Raw genomic sequence first — 20,979 nt, 5'->3', positions numbered from 1 at the left:
CCCCTGTCTTCATGATTTTCTATGGAGAGGGGAGGGGTTGAGGGAGATGAGGCACCAAAACCGGAGAACAAACAGTTAATTTACCGCTACATCACCAGGCTATCTCCTCTGAAAGTCAGCACTGACCTCTCTGACCTCTGAATACCAGCTTTCACACAGGTCCCACTGTGTAATCCTTTGTTCTCTGCTCTCTGCTGCCGACTAATCTCCCTCCTTCTTCCTCCCCCCTCCCCTCTCCATAGAACAGACAGGGCACAACTAATGTAAAAGAGTCGAGATTTCCTGATAATGAGCAGTGAATGAGAAAGAGGAGGGGGGGGGGGGACTTGGGGGAAAGTTTTTTTAAATGCAGATAAAGGCATATTTGCCTAATAAACCCAATTACAAAGTTTCTTAAAATTGCCTGTACTATTAATTTCTGCAAAAAAAAAAAAAGAAAAACGACAGGTACACTTTAAGCCTAACAGTAACATATGTAGTCGTGCCCCCACCTGCCATTATAATACCAATGCCTGCTTAGTTAGAAGACGCCTTAGGGCCCCCTTAGACACCGGGGCCCATCTGCCATTGGCCCCCCCTCCATAGCTTAGGCACCGCTAGGCCTATAATCCTGGCCAGGGGCTGACGCAGCTCTTCCTGTTTGTGCTTCTCGCCTATGGGAACCGCTTTGGTTTTGTACATTTGCACAAAAAAATTGCAACTTTTTGCAGTTTTCTGCATCTCTTGTCAAGAGTCTGGCGTACAAAGTGTCATCTACCCTAGACTTACCACAACCTATCCCAGAACATTGGGCACATTACACTACATTGGACGAAATCTATGGCTAAACGCAGCTTTTCCCATGGATTTTTTGCGGCGTCGGATGTCAGGATGACTATGTGTGAATACAGCCAGCTGTCTCTCTCCAGTGTACACAGTCCTCTGGCTCCAGATTGACACATCATTGTGAGGCTCAGAGAGGGTTGCCTGTGCTGGGAGACTGTAACAAACCCTCAGCTGTGAGAAGGATGAGAGTCCCTGTATCCCTCCCACATGGGGAGAAGAAGTTCTGGAGAAGTTTTCACTTCCAGGACAGATTAGATTGCAAGCTCTTGTGCAGCAGTCACTGTGTATGGTGTATGAAGGGGTCTCTGGGCCATATGTGCAGGGGGGGTGGGAGTCTGGGGGTTCCAGCTGGCATCCCCCCAGCCCAGGCAGCAGCCATACGATTATAAGCCTCTCTCTGTGCGTTATAATAAGCCAGCACTGAGGGTAAACATGTCCCCCTGTGGCTCCCAGTCACATGGCTGCTGGTGGGCGACCAATCGGCTCCTGACCATGCTGCTTTAATACCTTCCTCCCCAGAAGTGAGTGGCTCAGAGTGACTGGAGAGCAGCAGAGAGAGCACAGGGCTGAGGAGCCTCTCTCTTCCTTCCCCTTCCCAGAACATGAGCTGAAGGCTGCTATTATTCAGTGTACAGGAGCCAGCTCACTGCCTGCTGCCGCCTGCCCTGCTGCCTGCTGCCTGCTCTACCAACAACTACTACTCCAAGCAGAGGAGAGGACCCCCAGCCTGGCACTCATCCACTGAGGACCCCCAGCCTGACACTCATCCACTGAGGACCCCCAGTCTGACACTCATCCACTGAGGACCCCCAGCCTGGCACTCATCCACTGAGGACCCCCAGCCTGACACTCATCCACTGAGGACCCCCAGCCTGGCACTCATCCACTGAGGACCCCCAGCCTGACACTCATCCACTGAGGACCCCCAGCCTGACACTCATCCACTGAGGACCCCCAGCCTGGGAGACATCTACTGGAGCCCCCCAGCCTGACATCCAAGGAGGACCCCCTTATCCATCTACTGTAATAACTATCCAGCCTGACACTCATCCACTCAGGACCCCCAGACTGACACCCAGCGAGGACCCCCTATTTCTATCGGACGATCAGCAGCCAGACATCCAGGGAGGACCCCCATATCCATCTGATATCTACTGTAATAACTACCCACTAAGGAATTCAGCGAAGACCCCCTATCTGGACCACCAGCCTGACTACCATCCAGTGAGGACCCCAGCCTTACAACCAGGGAGGACCCCCATATCTATCGGATTTCTACCAACAACTATCCATTGTGCACCCACAGCCTGACATCCAGCAAGGACCCCCATATCTGACCCCCCAAAAATAACTATACCCCCAGTCTGACACTTAGTCAGTGAGTCTGTGAAACTTCCCCCTCCCCCAGACTCCAGTCTGACAGCCACCACTGAGGATACCTAACCTGTCAATCACCCACCAAGGATACACAGCCTGTCAATCACACCTCTCTGGGGGAGAACCAGCCGCATGTTCCTCTTAGCCGACTTCATGGTTCCAATCTGGCAGTCGGGAGCTCAGTCATAGTCAGTGACTACTACACAGCCTGCTCCAGAGGAGGATCGGGGCAGGATCAGATCCTACATGTAGAGATGACATCTGCTCGGAGGTGACATCCTGACTTCTCTGCTGAGGATCGTGTATAAGAGAAGGTCAACAATCACATGATCGATCAGAGATCCATGGAGGGCATATCTGGAATGACAGAGATCACATCCGTGCAGAGAAGACGGTGATCGCAGTACAACCAGATCACGCTGGACCCGACTACCTGGGGAGTATTCACATTCATGGACCCTAAGAGCTACTGAGAGACCTGGCCCGACCCGACAACAGAGCAGAACTGCAATTTATCAGAACCCAAATAACTAGATATCTTTTCTGGGAGCCGACTGCCCCCTCCTCATTCTGGTACCATTCCCAGGGATCAGGATCTCTGCTGTGGACATGAAGGATGGTGGTTTTCCTTCTCTTACAAGAGACTGAGAAAGTTTGGCTCTGGGAAAGTGAAGAGCCCGATGTCCTGGTGCTGAGCCCCCTGTGACCTGACATCTATTGGCATCTGCCTTCTCTGTAATGGGATTTCAGGGTAAACATTGCTGACTGCAGCCACATACCCCCAGCCCAGGGCTCCCCCTTTCCCCTAGAACTTGTGCATGGATGAGGATTGCCAGGCTCCCACTGACTGCCCCCCACATGCCCATCTTGGAGACACGGCTTATGGCTTCACATGGGGCTACCAGTGAGCCTCCTGGGATAGGTGGCATCTGATCTCTGCCTACTGTTTTGGATGCAGCCAGAGCCTCTTGGATATGGGACCATCTCTGGTGGTGTGGACCAGTCTTGTTTCCATCGTCTGCTGTTCCCTCCTGACTTGTGTCTGTGCACTGGTAAGTCCCCCCTCATTAACCCTTTGCTAGCCCTGTATAGCTTGCATTGCTTTAGAACTGTAAGTCCCAGCGCGTCCTGGCGGGGACTGAGGCTTCAGCTTGGCGGAGTGTCCGTTATCCGTTATTGTTTGTTTACATTCATTGGAACAGTTTTTATCAACATTGTAACAAGTGAACGTTCTATCTGGTCGCCCGATGGTTCTGTATACAATCTATCTGGTCGCCCGATGGTTCCGTATACAATCTATCTGGTCGCCCGATGGTTCTGTATACAATCTATCTGGTCGCCTGATGGTTCTGTATACAATGTATCTAGTCGCCCGATGGTTCTGTATACGTTCTATCTGGTCGCCCGATGGTTCTGTATACAATCTATCTGGTCGCCTGATGGTTCTGTATACAATGTATCTAGTCGCCTGATGGTTCTGTATACAATGTATCTAGTCGCCTGATGGTTCTGTATACAATCTATCTGGTCGTCCGATGGTTCTGTATACAATCTATCTGGTCGCCCGATGTTCCTGTATACAATGTATCTAGTCGCCTGATGGTTCTGTATACAATGTATCTAGTCGCCTGATGGTTCTGTATACAATCTATCTGGTCGCCTGATGGTTCTGTATACAATCTATCTGGTCGCCTGATGGTTCTGTATACAATGTATCTGGTCGCCTGATGGTTCTGTATACAATGTATCTGGTCGCCTGATGGTTCTGTATACAATGTATCTGGTCGCCCGATGGTTCTGTATACAATGTATCTGGTCGCCCGATGGTTCTGTATACAATGTATCTGGTCGCCCAATGGTTCTGTATACAATGTATCTGGTCGCCCAATGGTTCTGTATACAATCTATCTGGTCGCCCAATGGTTCTGTATACAATGTATCTGGTCGCCCGATGGTTCTGTATACAATCTATCTGGTCGCCCGATGGTTCTGTATACGATCTATCTGGACACCTGATGGCTCTGTATACAATGTATCTGGTCGCCCGATGGTCCTGTATACAATCTATCTGGTCGCCTGATGGTTCTGTATACAATCTATCTGGTCGCCCGATAGTTCTGTATACGATCTGTCTGGTCGCCTGATGGTTCTGTATACAATGTATCTGGTCGCCCGATGGTTCTGTATACGATCTATCTGGACACCTGATGGCTCTGTATACAATCTGTCTGGTTCTGTAGATCTCCCTCCGCCGGCTCCTGGCTCCATCTGTGGTTCTCCAGCTGTTGCACAACTTCAGCTGTCAGGGCATGCTGGGAGTTGTAGTCTTGTAACAGCTGGAGTACCATAGCTTGAGGAATATTGCTTTATTCCATTAGCTATGTTGTTTAGTCATTCAGGGTCTCCCCCCTCCTCCACACAGGGGTGACCCCGCACTCTGGAGCCCTGCAGGATTTCCCTCTGCATCCAGGGATTCCTCCTTACAAGTATCTGGAAACTATTAAGGAGCCGTTCCAGTTATACTGCGTCTTCCTGACATGTGATGTCCCACAAAGGTGACTTATTTGGTCCAGCTGACCCCAGGGATAAGGTGAACAGAGGTAGCCCTGTCCTGTACTTCACAATGTAGTCGGGTCGCGTCTGAATCCCCGCAGAACCTGACAGTCCCTTTCTCCGGATCTGTAAGCAATCTGGGGAGATTCCCCCTTACCTGGAGCACTGTGCACAGAGCTCAGGGGAGTAAAGTCCATAGGAGGACTGACAGCTCCCCCCACCCCACCCCCCTTCCCCTGCCATGCCATAGAGACCTCACATTTACAACTCCCTGACACTTTTATTGACAGCTGTAAATCCAGTAAGGATTGATGTGTCTTGTGTTTTAGGAACCTCCATATATCTCAGGGCTGCTGCTGCTTGTCATGTATACTCATCCACACATGATATATTTACCTGCTGCCTCTGCGGATGGAAGGACTAACACTCATACGCCCCCCCCCCCCCCTTATAAATCCTCATAAATCCCTATCCTCTATGATGTCTATGCAATGTGTAGGGATCAGCATTACCATCATTACTATCTAAAGGGGAACTACAGGTTCCAGCAAGTGATAGCAACTAGGGACTAGAGGTCGCAGCAAGTTATAGGAAGAGTGTTGGACAGTTTGTGGCTGAACAGCTATTGGGGCACTACAGGTATCAGCAGACCGGATAGTGACAGGTCAGTGTGGGGCACTACAGGTATCAGCAGACCGGATAGTGACAGGTCAGTGTGGGGCACTACAGGTATCAGCAGACCGGATAGTGACAGGTCAGTGTGGGGCACTACAGGTATCAGCAGACCGGATAGTGACAGGTCAGTGTGGGGCACTACAGGTATCAGCAGACCGGATAGTGACAGGTCAGTGTGGGGCACTACAGGTATCAGCAGGCCGGATAGTCAGAGGTCAGTATGGGGCACTACAGGCATCAGCAGACCGGATAGTCAGAGGTCAGTGTGGGGCACTACAGGTATCAGCAGACCGGATTGTGACAGGTCAGTGTGGGGCACTACAGGTATCAGCAGACCGGATAGTCAGAGGTCAGTGTGGGGCACTACAGGTATCAGCAGGCCGGATAGTCAGAGGTCAGTGTGGGGCACTACAGGTATCAGCAGGCCGGATAGTCAGAGGTCAGTGTGGGGCACTACAGGTATCAGCAGACCATATAGTCAGAGGTCAGTGTGGGGCACTACAGGTATCAGCAGGCCGGATAGTCAGAGGTCAGTGTGGGGCACTACAGGTATCAGCAGTCCGGATAGTGACAAGTCAGTGTGGGGCACTACAGGTATCAGCAGACCGGATAGTGACAGGTCAGTGTGGGGCACTACAGGCATCAGCAGACCGAATAGTGACAGGTCAGTGTGGGGCACTACAGGTATCAGCAGGCCGGATAGTGACAGGTCAGTGTGGGGCACTACAGGCATCAGCAGACCGGATAGTGACAGGTCAGTGTGGGGCACTACAGGTATCAGCAGGCCGGATAGTGACAGGTCAGTGTGGGGCACTACAGGCATCAGCAGACCGGATAGTGACAGGTCAGTGTGGGGCACTACAGGTATCAGCAGACCGGATAGTGACAAGTCAGTGTGGGGCACTACAGGTATCAGCAGGCCGGATAGTCAGAGGTCAGTGTGGGGCACTACAGGTATCAGCAGGCCGGATAGTCAGAGGTCAGTGTGGGGCACTACAGGTATTAGCAGACCGGATAGTGACAGGTCAGTGTGGGGCACTACAGGTATCAGCAGGCCGGATAGTCAGAGGTCAGTGTGGGGCACTACAGGTATCAGCAGACCGGATAGTGACAGGTCAGTGTGGGGCTTTCTCTAGAGTCTTGGGGTCTCTCATGAACTGTGACCTCTTGATTGCAATATCAGCATAGTAACAGTAAGTGCCCCCCCCCATGGTGGATCCTGATTTGTGTGACCTGTGTACAGAGCTGGCTCCCTCCTGATACTGTAGAACATTGTGGGGGGGGGAGGGGAGAGGTCATCCAGTGTCCTGCAGGACATAACCCACAGCTCATATGTGGACTGAGGAGCTTACACTCCATATGCCATCAGTGTCCTGTGCTAGGTGGGGGGGGGGGGGGGTATGGCTCCATGGCCCTGCACCTGGTGTGAGAAGATACCATATCCTATAGCCCTACACCTGGAAACACACACATGTAGCAGAGCTGGATTTGTTATTCATCTGGTCTGTGAGTTGTGCTCTAGCTCATACCTGCAGTCCTATGTAACACCACAGATAACACAGTGATATCTCTGAGTACAAGTAAATTAGTAGATGTCACCTGCAGTCCTATGTAACACAAAGGATAACGTAGTGATAACTCTCTGAGTAAAGATAATGTAGTAGATGTCACCTGCAGTCCTATGTAACACAGATAACACAGTGATATCTCTATGAGTACAGATAATGTAGTAGATGTGACGTGCAGTCCTATGTAACACCACAGATAACACAGTGATTACTCTGAGTACAGATAATGTAGTAGATGTGACCTGCAGTCCTATGTAACACCACAGATAACACAGTGATATCTCTGAGTACAGATAATGTAGTAGATGTCACCTGCAGTCCCATGTAACACCACAGATAACACAGTGATAACTCTCTGAGTACAGATAATGTAGTAGATGTCACCTGCAGTCCTATGTAACACTACAGATAACACAGTGATAACTCTCTGAGTACAGATAATGTAGTAGATGTCACCTGCAGTCCTATGTAACACCACAGATAACACAGTGATAACTCTCGGAGTACAGATAATGTAGTAGATGTCACCTGCAGTCTTATGTAACAACACAGATAACACAGTGATATCTCTGAGTACATATAATGTAGTAGTTACCTGCAGTCCTATGTAACACTACAGATAACACAGTGATAACTCTCTGAGTACAGATAATGTAGTAGATGTCACCTGCAGTCCTATGTAACACCACAGATAACACAGTGATAACTCTTGGAGTACAGATAATGTAGTAGATGGGATCTGCAGTCCTATGTAACCCAGTTAAGTACCTTGAAGGGCAAACCAGCCTATTTCTCCATTGACCCCTCTCCTCTTCCTATACCACTACATTTAGTAGACTTGGTGACAACCCTGTGGGTGTTATATTTCTGTATATATGGTTGTCACCCGGTGTGAGGTCATGTACATTCTTGGTGTATTCCGGGAGGTTCTGGGCTGACAGGAGGGGGGAGGGGGGGGGATTTATGAGATACTATGGGATCTAAAAGGGAAGATGTGCTGATCTCTTGATCTATTTATTATGAGGAGAGAACGCAAGGAAAATCAACCTGAGGTACTGAAACCAACCTCGAGCTCTTAAAGGGGAAGTTCAGTTCTCATTGCTGGATGCCTCCATAATGAAGTGGTTGTAGACATCCAGAGTGTGGCCTTTACCCGTCTTCTCTTTTCTTCTGGCCTAAATCCCGTTAAGCTGACCATAGACACAGATTATTTGAGCCAAATCTAATTTATTTTATTTATTTATTTTGCTTTCTAGTGACCAAACAGTGTAAGGGGCCTCTTCCACAGGAGCGATAATCGTCCGAAACGGCCCCATTTGGGCGATTTTCGCTCTGTGGAATAGAGAGAACGATCAGCCGATGATCTTGTCATTAGTCCTGACATTTATTAGATGACCATTTGCTTGTCATTAACTCCTTGGCTCCCTTATTGAAGCTAAATGTATCTACAGTAAGGCTATGGTCACACATAGTATGAGACTGGCCGGCCTCAGAAAAGATCATCCCGGCCGGTACTGCTGTACCGCCCAGATAATCTTTAGCGCCTCTGAGTTCTAATGCGAGCACATCAGTGTGCACCCGCATCAGTACTCCCCACAGCACTCAATGGAGCGTGCGGCCGGAGCCGCTTGCTCCATTGTGTGCACTGACAGGGTTTTCTGCGGCCGCTATTCACTGAATAGCAGCCACAGAAAACTGACATGTCAGTTTTCTACGGCGCCGCTAGGGATCCCGGCTGAAGTGTATACTATGGGGGAGAGTTATTAAACATGGTGTAAAGTGAAACTGGCTCAGTTGCCCCTAGCAACCAATCAGATTCCACCTTTCATTTTCCAAAGAGTCTGTGAGGAATGAAAGGTGAAATCTGATTGGTTGCTAGGGGCAACTGGGCCAGTCTCACTTTACGCCATGTTTGATAAATCTCCCCCTATGTGTATACACTCCGGCCAGGACTGCCTCAGCCCGCAGCACTACGTAAGTACCACAGAAATCACGGCCGTTGTAACAATTTCTGGGGAACTTACGTAGTGTGAACATAGCTTAACAGTGTAATAGACACCCAGGAGGGGATCAAACATGGTGTAAAGTGAAACTGGCTCAGTTGCCCCTAGCAACCAATCAGATTCAACCTTTCATTCCTCACAGACTTTTTGGGAAATGAAAGGTGGAATCTGATTGGTTGCCAGGGGCAACTGAGCCAGTTTCACTTTACACCATGTTTGATAAATCTCCCCCCCCCCCCCCCCCCCCCCCCCCCCAATTCCCTAATTGCTCAGGGGTGGAAGGGAACATTTCATTGCCATTGCCCTGTGTCAGTGTGGTACACAGCAGTGACTACACCTTTCTGTATCCGTTCTCATGGAGCTGCTATAAATCCTCTGATGTTCAGGGCAGGAGGGTGGTCTGGTTCGATGATACTTCTGGTGGTCTGTAGTGATGTAAGGGTTAATTCATGTGACGTGATGATGTGGGGTTTAATGCTGCGCCTACACGGAACGATTATCGTGCGAATTCGCACGATAATGATCAAATTGGAATGATAATCCTACGTGTAAACGCAGCGAACGATCAAACGACGAGCAAGAAATCGTTTATTTTGATCATTCAACAACTTCTCAAATTGTCGTTGATCGTTCGCAAAAAAATCGCAGAGCGTTCCGTGTGAACAGTTGTTCGCCGATTTAACCAATGTGTGAGATAGGCTTAAGCGATCGCAAAACGAATTTTGCGTATGATATAATGTACCGTCTAAACGCTGATCGTTCTGAAAAAAAAAAATCGTTACTCCGACATCGTTAATCGTACGCTCGGGCGAATTATCGTTTCGTGTAAACGTAGCATTACACTGACTCACATCATTTTGGGGAGTGTGAGAGGGTTAACACCTGTTGTTCCTTGCCTAAGGTGATGAAGGGTTGATACATTTTATCACTGGTGGACCAGGATGGTCAGGGGTTAATACATCTTATCTCTGGTGGTCTCAGGTGATGAGCTGTAAATACATATTGTCCCTGGTGGTCTAGGGTGTGGAGCGCTTAATACATATTGTCCCTGGTGATCTCAGGTGATGAGAGGGTTAATAACTTTATTATTCTTCGTGGTCTCAGGTGATAAGGGTTTAAGAGACATTATCCCTGATGGTGTCAGGTGATGAGGTGTTTAACATATATATGGCCCTGGTGGTCTCAGGTAATGAGGGGTTTAAGGGGTACTCCAGCAAAAAAAAATAAAAAATTCTTCTTTCAGATCAACTGGTTTCAGAAAGTTATATAGATTTGTAATTACCTTCTGTCTAAAAATCTGAAGTCATCCAGTACTTATCAGCTGCTGTGTGTCCTGCAGGAGGTGTTGTATTCTTTCAAGTCTGACAAAGTGCTCTCTGCTGCTCTGAACAGCTGTCAGAAACTGTACAGAGCAGTAGCAAATCCCCATAGAAAACCTCTCCTGCTCTGGACAGTTCCTGACATGGACAGAGGTGGCAGCAGAGAGCACTGTGTCAGACTGGAAAGAATACACCACTTCCTGCAGGACATACAGCAGCTGATAAGTACAGGAAAAGTGCAGATTATATAGAAGGAAATAACAAGTCTATCTAACTTTTTTCGCTGGAGTACCCCTTTAATATATATCCCCTGTGGTCTCGGGTGATGAGGGGGTTAATACATATTAGCCCTGGTGGTCTCGGGTGATGAGGGATTAATATCTATTATTCCCGGTGGTCCCAGGTGATGAGGGGGTTAATACATATTAGCCCTGGTGGGCAGTGTGAGAGTAACTGTAACATAATAGATTCGCAGCAGTCACCCTCACCTGATCTCTATGTACTATACCGCTGCACTGGGGGAGGTGTGAGACACCATAGACCTCCTTCATGTTACCCAGTGATACGATCCTTGCTGTAGCTGCACTGTACTCTGCCCCATCTCCCCCAGTGCCATCAGATTCTTCCTCTGCCCCTCTTATTAACCCCCTCAGGACTGCGCTCCTGCACACAGAGAGTAATTGTCGGTGACTGCGGACGTGTCCTGTGTGCAGCACAATGAGGGCGTTCACGAGTATTCAGGAGCCGTTACCTGCAGCCACACACAAGCTCCTCACTATTCACTATTAATGTGTCACCTCAGGGGGGCGCTGTTCACTAAACCCCATGGCAGACACGATGGCGGCATGCTGCCTTGTATCTCATCTGTCCTGTGCTTCTTTATGGAAGAGGACGGGCTGCATACACAGCGCCCCCATCCTGCACATGGGGAGTCTGAGCTGCAGACAGACGGAAACTCACTCAGTCAGGGACAGATGTACAACTACTACTATAACCAATAATATGTATAGGGGTCTGATACTAGGTGTAACACTGCTACATGCAACAATACCGCCATATGGGGACCATATAAGGGCCTAATACCAGGTGTACAAAAACTGCTATAACCAATAATATTCCCATATGCTTAATATACATATAAGGATCCGGTACAAGGTGTACAATTACTACTATAACCAATCATACCGCCATATGGTGACCATATGAGGGCCTTATACCAGGTGTACAAAAACTGCTATAACCAATAATACCACCATACTGATACCATATAGGGGTCTGTTACCAGGTGTAAAATTACTACTATAACCAAAAATACCGCCATACCATGACAATACATATAGGGGTCTGATGCCAGGTGCACAACTACTACTATAACCAATAATACCGCCATATAGTGGCCTGCAATGCCAGGTGGGCTAGTACAGAGGACCCCCCATTGTAAACCCTTGTATCCTTTCTTACAGATGAACATTGTGCCGTCCCTCTATTACTCCTCCTGGTAGTGTGTAAATGGCTGTCACCATTCTGCTGGGTACTTACATGCTGATGGTGTCCACTATCAGGCCGGGTTCAGACGGCGTATGACACCGGCCGTTCTGAGACCCGGCCGTGTCAAAGAACAGCCGGTGTCAGTGAAGATCATCCCAGCCAGTACTACAGTACTGGCCGGATGATCTTCATTTGTGCTGAATTGTGCGCCCGCATCCCAACTCACCATAGCTGACAATGGTGCATGTGGCCGGAGCCGCACTCTACATTGTGTGAACTGTCAGTGTTGTGTGGCTGCTATTCAATGAATAGCGGCTGCACAAAACTGACATGTCAGTTTTCTGTGTGGCCACTAGGGATCTCGGCTGGAGTGTATACTATGTGTGTACACTCCGGCCAGGATTCCCACAGAATGTAGTGCACGTAAGCAAATCGGCAACAACGGCTGCGATTAATACAAGACATACGCTGTGTGAACATAGCCTCACACTGCGTAGCATACATCCTATTGATGGTAACACCTCGGTATCAGTCGCTCCTGGGCTACCAGAGTTTTCTCTGTGGCTACTGATTATTTTAACCATTGCCCGGCTGCACTGCCGCTCCATAGATAGAATAACATCCGGATGGAGCTACAGACTCGCTCATGCAGATCTTCCTGGTTCAGGAATACAATACCAGAATGACAGTATAGACTGATATGTACTCATATAACACCACAGGCCACAGTGACAACTCCAGGGGGAACTGTAGTGGGGGCCAGTGGTGGTTGTCACTGGCTTATTCAGGTTACTCCCATAATTCCCTGCTCACTACTGCCCCCTATTGTATAACATTTATAGCTGGGTGACAACCTCTACAGCTCTCCAGCCTGAAGCTGCCCGGACATGCTGGGAGTTGTAGTTTTGCTACGGCTGGAGAGCTGCAGGGTGTCAGGGCATGCTGGGAGTTGTAGTTTCGCCATGGCTGGAGAGCTGCAGGGTGTCAGGGCATGCTGGGAGTTGTAGTTTTGCTACGGCTGGAGAGCTGCAGGGTGTCAGGGCATGCTGGGAGTTGTAGTTTCGCCATGGCTGGAGAGCTGCAGGGTGTCAGGGCATGCTGGGAGTTGTAGTTTTGCTACGGCTGGAGAGCTGCAGGGTGTCAGGGCATGCTGGGAAATGTAGTTTTGCTACGGCTGGAGAGCTGCAGGGTGTCAGGGCATGCTGGGAGTTCTAGTTTCGCCATGGCTGGAGAGCTGCAGGGTGTCAGGGCATGCTGGGAGTTGTAGTTTTGCTACGGCTGGAGAGCTGCAGGGTGTCAGGGCATGCTGGGAGTCAATGGATGCCCCCCCTCCCTAGCCCCCCAGTTACATCCCACCGCCTGGATCCTAATTGACCTGGAATCTGCAGCGTTTACGGGAAGCCCCTCACATCGGAAATATTGTTCTAGCGATTATAGAGTCTGCGAGACAGCAGCAGCCAAAGCCACAAATTCCCAGAGATCCCAGAAATACAGGGGGTGGGGGGGGGGGGGGCTGCATGTTACATTACAGCAGAGTTGTATCCATGCAGCTGTGTCACATAGAAGATGACAACCATCAGTACTGCAGCCACCCAGCACACAGTGGTTGTCACTCCCCCATGTAGAGAATAATGTCTACAGTCCCATATACTGTCATTTACAGTGATAACTCTCTGAGTACAGATAATGTAGTAGATGTGACCTGCAGTCCTATGTAACACCACAGATAACACAGCGATATCTCTGAGTACAGATAATGTAGTAGATGTCACCTGCAGTCCTATGTAAGACCACAGATTATATAGTGATATCTCTGAGTAGATAATGTAGATTTCACCTGCAGTCCTATGTAACACCACAGATAACACAGTGATATCTCTCTGAGTACAGATAATGTAGTAGATGTGACCTGCAGCCCTATGTAACACCACAGATAACACAGTGATATCTCTGAGTACAGATAATGTAGTAGATGTCACCTGCAGTCCTATGTAAGACCACAGATAATACAGCGATATCTCTGAGTACAGATAATGTAGATTTCACCTGCAGTCCTATGTAACACCACAGATAACACAGTGATATCTCTCTGAGTACAGATAATGTAGTAGATGTGACCTGCAGCCCTATGTAACACCACAGATAACACAGTGATATCTCTGAGTACAGATAATGTAGATTTCACCTGCAGTCCTATGTAACACCACAGATAACACAGTGATATCTCTGAGTACAGATAATGTAGTAGATGTCACCTGCAGTCCTATGTAACACCACAGATAACACAGTGGTAACTCTCTGAGTACAGATAATGTAGTAGATGTGACCTGCAGTCCTATGTAACACCACAGATAACACAATTTATGGAAGACAGTGAATATGAAGGTTTCCATCTACTACAGGAAGTGATGGGACCCCTGAAGATTCTGATTCCTTCTTATCCTCCACAATGGCAGCACTCAGCTTTCCCAGACTCCTGGCCGGCACATCAGTCTGGAGATAATGGTGTCAGTGATAAGTGGCTTATGATGTGTCAGTACAAGGCGGATGGATCGCTCAGGATCAGCTCCGGTACCTGAGTGTAATAAATGTTCTTGTCCGGCTGTGACGCTCTGCGGAGAACAGATACACCGTAATGTGGAAATGACATTAGTGGCTGCAGGTTATTAATACTGATAGTGAGGATGGTCTGCAAGATCTGACCGCAGAGTGACCTGACAGCAAGGATATCACTATCATCAGTATATAGCTCATCATGTCTCATACTCCTGTCACCTGCACAGCTGCATTATAGCAGTTATATTCCTGTATATAGGGAGCTGTATTATAGTAGTTATATTCTTGTACATAGGAGGCAGTATTATAGTAGTTATATTCTTGTATATAGGAGCAGTATTATAGTAGTTATATTCTTGTATATAGGAGCAGTATTATAGTAGTTATATTCTTGTATATAGGAGCAGTATTATAGTAGTTATATTCTTGTATATAGGAGCAGTATTATAGTAGTTATATTCTTGTATATAGGAGCAGTATTATAGTAGTTATATTCTTGTATATAGGAGCAGTATTATAGTAGTTATATTCTTGTATATAGGAGCAGTATTATAGTAGTTATATTCTTGTATATATAGGAGCAGTATTATAGTAGTTATATTCCTGTATATAGGAGCAGTATTATAGTAGTTATATTCCTGTATATAGGAGCAGTATTATAGTAGTTATATTTTTGTATATAGGAGCAGTATTATAGTAGTTATATTCTTGTATATAGGAGCAGTATTATAGTAGTTATATTCTTGTATATAGGGGGCAGTATTATAGTAGTTATATTCTTGTATATAGGAGCAGTATTATAGTAGTTATATCCCTGTATATAGGAGGCAGTATTATAGTAGTTATATTCCTGTATATAGGAGCAGTATTATAGTAGTTATATTCCTGTATATAGGAGCAGTATTATAGTAGTTATATTCTTGTATATAGGAGCAGTATTATAGTAGTTATATTCCTGTATATAGGAGCAGTATTATAGTAGTTATATTCTTGTATATAGGAGCAGTATTATAGTAGTTATATTTCTGCATATAGGAGCAGTATTATAGTAGTTATATTTTTGTATATAGGAGCAGTATTATAGTAGTTATATTCTTGTATATAGGAGCAGTATTATAGTAGGTAAATTCTTGTATATAGGAGCAGTATTATAGCAGTTATATTCTTGTATATAGGAGCAGTATTATAGTAGTTATATTCTTGTATATAGGAGCAGTATTATAGTAGGTAAATTCTTGTATATAGGAGCAGTATTATAGTAGTTATATACTTGTATATAGGAGCAGTATTATAGTAGTTATATTCTTGTATATAGGAGCAGTATTATAGTAGTTATATTTTTGTATATAGGAGCAGTATTATAGTAGTTATATTCTTGTATATAGGGGCAGTGTTATAGTAGGTAAATTCTTGTATATAGGGGGCAGTATTATAGTAGTTATATTCTTGTATATAGGAGCAGTATTATAGTAGTTATATTCTTGTATATAGGAGCAGTATTATAGTAGTTATATTCTTGTATATAGGGGCAGTATTATAGTAGTTATATTCCTGTATATAGGAGCAGTATTATAGTAGGTAAATTCTTGTATATAGGAGCAGTATTATAGCAGTTATATTCTTGTATATAGGAGCAGTGTTATAGTAGTTATATTCTAGTATATAGTGGGCAGTATTATAGTAGTTATTTTCTTGTATATATAGGGGCAGTATTATAGTTTAGTATTTCCTTTGTTTTTTCTATAGATCACATCTTCAGTTTCCTTAGTTGACCTCAGAGAACATTAACCCTTATGGGTGAGTTCAGACCTTGCAGATTTCTTGCAGTGATCTCGGTTCATATGAATATAATGGTCACATAAATTTTCACAATTCTTCCGCTAGTGAATTTAGCACAAACTTAAAATATTTCGAGCCCTTTTCTTCCTCTCTCGGATGTAATGAATGTGAGGACAGATGGAGGAGATTACTGGGCGCAGTCACATGGTCACCGCACGCTGGATGGGCGCTGCACATGGTACCATCACTTGTGTGTTTTTGCTGTAGTAAAATCTGCTCCATCTGTTTCATCCTTATTGAGAAAGTCCTTTAAATAGACGTTATATAGAGAAGTGGTCGTGTGTCGCTTTTACAGGATACCAGAGATTGTACTGTGCAGCTGTCATGTAATCTTGGGTGTGGGAAGTTGTACTGTGGACATTGTAATAGTCAATGGATGAGAGAGGTGGGACTGTGCAGCTGTCATCGTCCTGTATTCCTGGGTGTTAGAAGTAGTACTGTGCAGAAGAAATATTACTAGATTAGAGAAGTAGTACTGTGCTGTAGATATGTCGCTGGGTAAGAGAAGTAGTACTGTGCAGGAGATATGTATCTTGATTAGAGAAGTACTACTGTGCTGGAGATATGTTGCTGGGTTAGAGAAGTAGTACTGTGCAGGAGATATGTATCTTGATTAGAGAAGTAGTACTGTGCAGGAGATATGTCGCTGGGTTAGAGAAGTAGTACTGTGCAGGAGATATGTCGCTGGGTTAGAGAAGTAGTACTGTGCAGGAGATATGTCGTTGGGTTAGAGAAGTAGTACTGTGCAGGAGATATGTATCTTGATTAGAGAAGTAGTACTGTGCTGTAGGTATGTCGCTGGGTTAGAGAAGTAGTACTGTGCAGGAGATATGTCGCTGGGTTAGAGAAGTAGTACTGTGCAGGAGATATGTCGCTGGGTTAGAGAAGTAGTACTGTGCAGGAGATATGTCGCTGGGTTAGAGAAGTAGTACTGTGCAGGAGATATGTCGCTGGGTTAGAGAAGTAGTGCTGTGCAGAGGACATATGTCCTAGTATTAGAGAAGTAGTACTGTGCAGGAGACGTGTTCCTGTGTCACTCCCAGAAGCTAAAGCATTATTCTCCAGCAGACCCCCACCTGTGTGCTGGCCCGGACCCCCACATACATGGAGGGTGGGGGATCCACGCATGTCACCCCTGTAACTCTGCTTCATCCTGTGGTTTGTAATCTTATAACTTTCAAGGAAAACTGAAACTTTTTCTCCACTTCACCTTTAAGGGCGATGAAAGATTCTCTGTAAACATCAGCCTGTGGTTTATAATCATCCAGCAGTGAGAGGGTTAAGAAGTATTATCAGCTATATCATCCATCTTTATTAGTCAAGGTGATGGGTATTCCTAATACAGGACCCTTCCCCCATAGATGATCCATCTCACCATCCATAATCTGATGTTCATCCTGAGCCTCCTGCTTCATAAATAAATGTGAGAATGAGAGTGCAGGAGGCTGGAGGGGATGGGAGAGGAGGCTGGAGGGGATGATGGGACAGGAGGCTGGAGGGGATGATGGGACAGGAGGCTGGAGGGAATGGGAGAGTAGGCTGGAGGGGATGATGGGACAGGAGGCTGGAGGGGATGGGAGAGGAGGCTGGAGGGGATGATGGGACAGGAGGCTGGAGGGGATGATGGGACAGGAGGCTGGAGGGGATGATGGGACAGGAGGCTGGAGGGGATGATGGGACAGGAGGCTGGAGGGGATGATGGGACAGGAGGCTGGAGGGAATGGGAGAGTAGGCTGGAGGGGATGATGGGACAGGAGGCTGGAGGGGATGGGAGAGGAGGCTGGAGGGGGTGATGGGGCAGGAGGTTGGAGGGGGTGATGGGACAGGAGGCTGGAGGGGATGGGAGAGTAGGCTGGAGGGGGTGATGGGACAGGAGGCTGGAGGGGATGATGGGACAGGAGACTGTAGGGGGTGATGGGACAGGAGGCTGGAGGGGGTGATGGGAGAGGAGGCTGTAGGGGGTGATGGGACAGGAGGCTGGAGGGGATGATGGGACAGGAGGCTGGAGGGGGTGATGAGACAGAAGGCTGGAGGGGGTGATGGGACAGGAGGCTGGAGGGGGTGATGGGACAGAAGGCTGGAGGGGGTGATGGGACAGGAGGCTGGAGGGAATGGGAGAGTAGGCTGGAGGGGATGATGGGACAGGAGGCTGGAGGGGATGATGGGACAGGAGGCTGGAGGGGATGATGGGACAGGAGGCTGTAGGGGGTGATGGGACAGGAGGCTGGAGGGGATGGGACAGGAGGCTGGAGGGGGTGATGGGACAGGAGGCTGGAGGGGATGGGACAGGTGGCTGGAGGGGATGGGACAGGAGGCTGGAGGGGATGGGAGAGGAGGCTGGAGGGGGTGATGGGGCAGGAGGTTGGAGGGGGTGATGGGACAGGAGGCTGGAGGGGATGGGAGAGTAGGCTGGAGGGGGTGATGGGACAGGAGGCTGGAGGGGATGATGGGACAGGAGACTGTAGGGGATGATGGGACAGGAGGCTGGGGGGATGATGGGACAGGAGGCTGGAGGGGGTGATGGGAGAGGAGGCTGTAGGGGGTGATGGGACAGGAGGCTGGAGGGGATGATGGGACAGGAGGCTGGAGGGGGTGATGAGACAGAAGGCTGGAGGGGGTGATGGGACAGGAGGCTGGAGGGGGTGATGGGACAGAAGGCTGGAGGGGGTGATGGGACAGGAGGCTGGAGGGAATGGGAGAGTAGGCTGGAGGGGATGATGGGACAGGAGGCTGGAGGGGATGATGGGACAGGAGGCTGGAGGGGATGATGGGACAGGAGGCTGTAGGGGGTGATGGGACAGGAGGCTGGAGGGGATGGGACAGGAGGCTGGAGGGGGTGATGGGACAGGAGGCTGGAGGGGATGGGACAGGTGGCTGGAGGGGATGGGACAGGAGGCTGGAGGGGATGATGGGACAGGAGGCTGGAGGGGATGATGGGACAGGAGGCTGGAGGGGGTGATGGGACAAGAGGCTGGAGGGGATGGGACAGGAGGCTGGAGGGGATGATGGGAGAGGAGGCTGGAGGGGGTGATGGGACAGGAGGCTGGAGGGGATGATGGGGCAGGAGGCTGGAGGGGATGATGGGGCAGGAGGCTGGAGGGGATGATGGGGCAGGAGGCTGGAGGGGATAATACAGGACAGGAGGCTGGAGGGGATGATGGGGCAGGAGGCTGGAGGGGGTGATGGGGCAGGAGGCTGGAGGGGATGATGGGGCAGGAGGCTGGAGGGGATGATGGGGCAGGAGGCTGGAGGGGATAATACAGGACAGGAGGCTGGAGGGGATGATGGGGCAGGAGGCTGGAGGGGATAATACAGGACAGGAGGATGGAGGGGATGGCAGGATGGTTTATCTCTGCAGTGACCCAGGACTTACCTGCGGAGCGTTGTATGTAATATAGACGTCACTGGTGACATAGTGTTATTTTATAGTGGAACATTGAGCAGCTGCTGAGATACGTGGATACTCCGTCACTACCTGCAGACGCACTAAGCAGCCATGATAATCATTGACTACGACATGATGGGGAATCACCAGTGTTATCAGCTCTGGACGGGATTCGGGGATATTCACACGCAGGAGATTTATTGCAGCAGTTTTTGTTTACACCTCTATTTTTTTTTTACATATTCCTTGTTTACAAACTCAATTGTTTCCCTGCCTCTTCCATCCTCTTTTTCCCATTGTCTCTGCTCTACAGTGTTTAGACTTTGTTTGTTACACTGCATTGTTTATTGTCTCTGTTGTTTACCCATTTCTCCTTCTGTTGCTAACAGCTTTTATTGTTTACACCTGTTGTTTACACTCTTTATTCTTCACATATCACCTGTTGTTTACACTTTGTTGTTCACATGTCACTAACTGTTTACACCTTCTATTGTTCACATATCACCTGTTGTTTACAATCTGTTTAACGCTTGTATCACCTGTAGTTTATACCACTGATTGTTCACCTGTTGTTCACACCCCCTATTGTTTATATATCACCGATAAACGATCTTAAACGACCGCTATTGCGAACGACCTGAAATCGTTCGCCCAATTACAGGGAACAATGATTGTTACCTATGATCCTTCTTGCAGTCATCTTGATGTCGCTATTGCGTTCACCGCTACTGTGAACGACTGAACGACGTCTTATTCCATGCGAACGATTTGTGAACAATCAACAATAAAAATAGGTCCAAACTCTATTAAACGACTAACAATTTCTTGTTGGTCGTTTAATCGTTGTCTGCTATTCAACGACATGATTATCGTTCAAATTCAAATGATCTAACGATTTTTCGAACGATAATCGTCCCATGTAATAAGGCCCTTACACTCAATGGGGGATATTTACTAACAAATCTAAAAACACGATTTTGTCAAAGATGTTTTGGCATAATTTCCAATCTAATGTGTTTAGTCAAATTTATGTAAATTGGCCAATAGCATAGTAAATGTGACTAAAAAATAATGGTCTTTTAATTAGTCTAATAAATTCACCTGGTTCGGAGCAGACGTGGCGATGCGCCAATATATGCAACTTTTTGAAAAATTGCGCAGTTAATAAATTAAGCTAAATTTATTTATTGTCTATACTATCTATTGTTCATATACCATCTGTTGTTTACACCTTCTATTGTTCACATATTACCTGTTGTTAACGCCCACTATTGTTCACACTTTACCTGTTGTTCACACCCTCTATTGTTTATATATCACCTATTGTTTACACGTTATGTTATTTATTGTCTGTACTATCACCTGTGGCTTACATCTTCTATTGTTCACAT

At 47.5% G+C, this 20,979-nt stretch overlaps 1 protein-coding gene across 1 annotated transcript in view; it reads left to right on the top strand.

Moving 5' to 3' along the window:
* The first annotated feature begins 1,370 nt into the window (after positions 1-1,370).
* Positions 1,371-20,979, top strand: part of PTH1R (parathyroid hormone 1 receptor) — a 156,392-nt gene continuing 136,783 nt past the window's right edge. Inside the window, exon 1 of the mRNA XM_069959165.1 lies at positions 1,371-3,254. Coding sequence (XP_069815266.1) covers positions 3,177-3,254 — 78 coding nt within the window. The 5' untranslated portion in view covers positions 1,371-3,176. The remainder of the gene's footprint in view (positions 3,255-20,979) is intronic.

This window comes from Dendropsophus ebraccatus, chromosome 2 (assembly GCF_027789765.1).
Source record: "Dendropsophus ebraccatus isolate aDenEbr1 chromosome 2, aDenEbr1.pat, whole genome shotgun sequence".
In the NCBI taxonomy this organism is placed as follows: Eukaryota; Metazoa; Chordata; class Amphibia; order Anura; family Hylidae; genus Dendropsophus; species Dendropsophus ebraccatus.
This window is presented reverse-complemented; position numbering and strand designations above follow the sequence as displayed.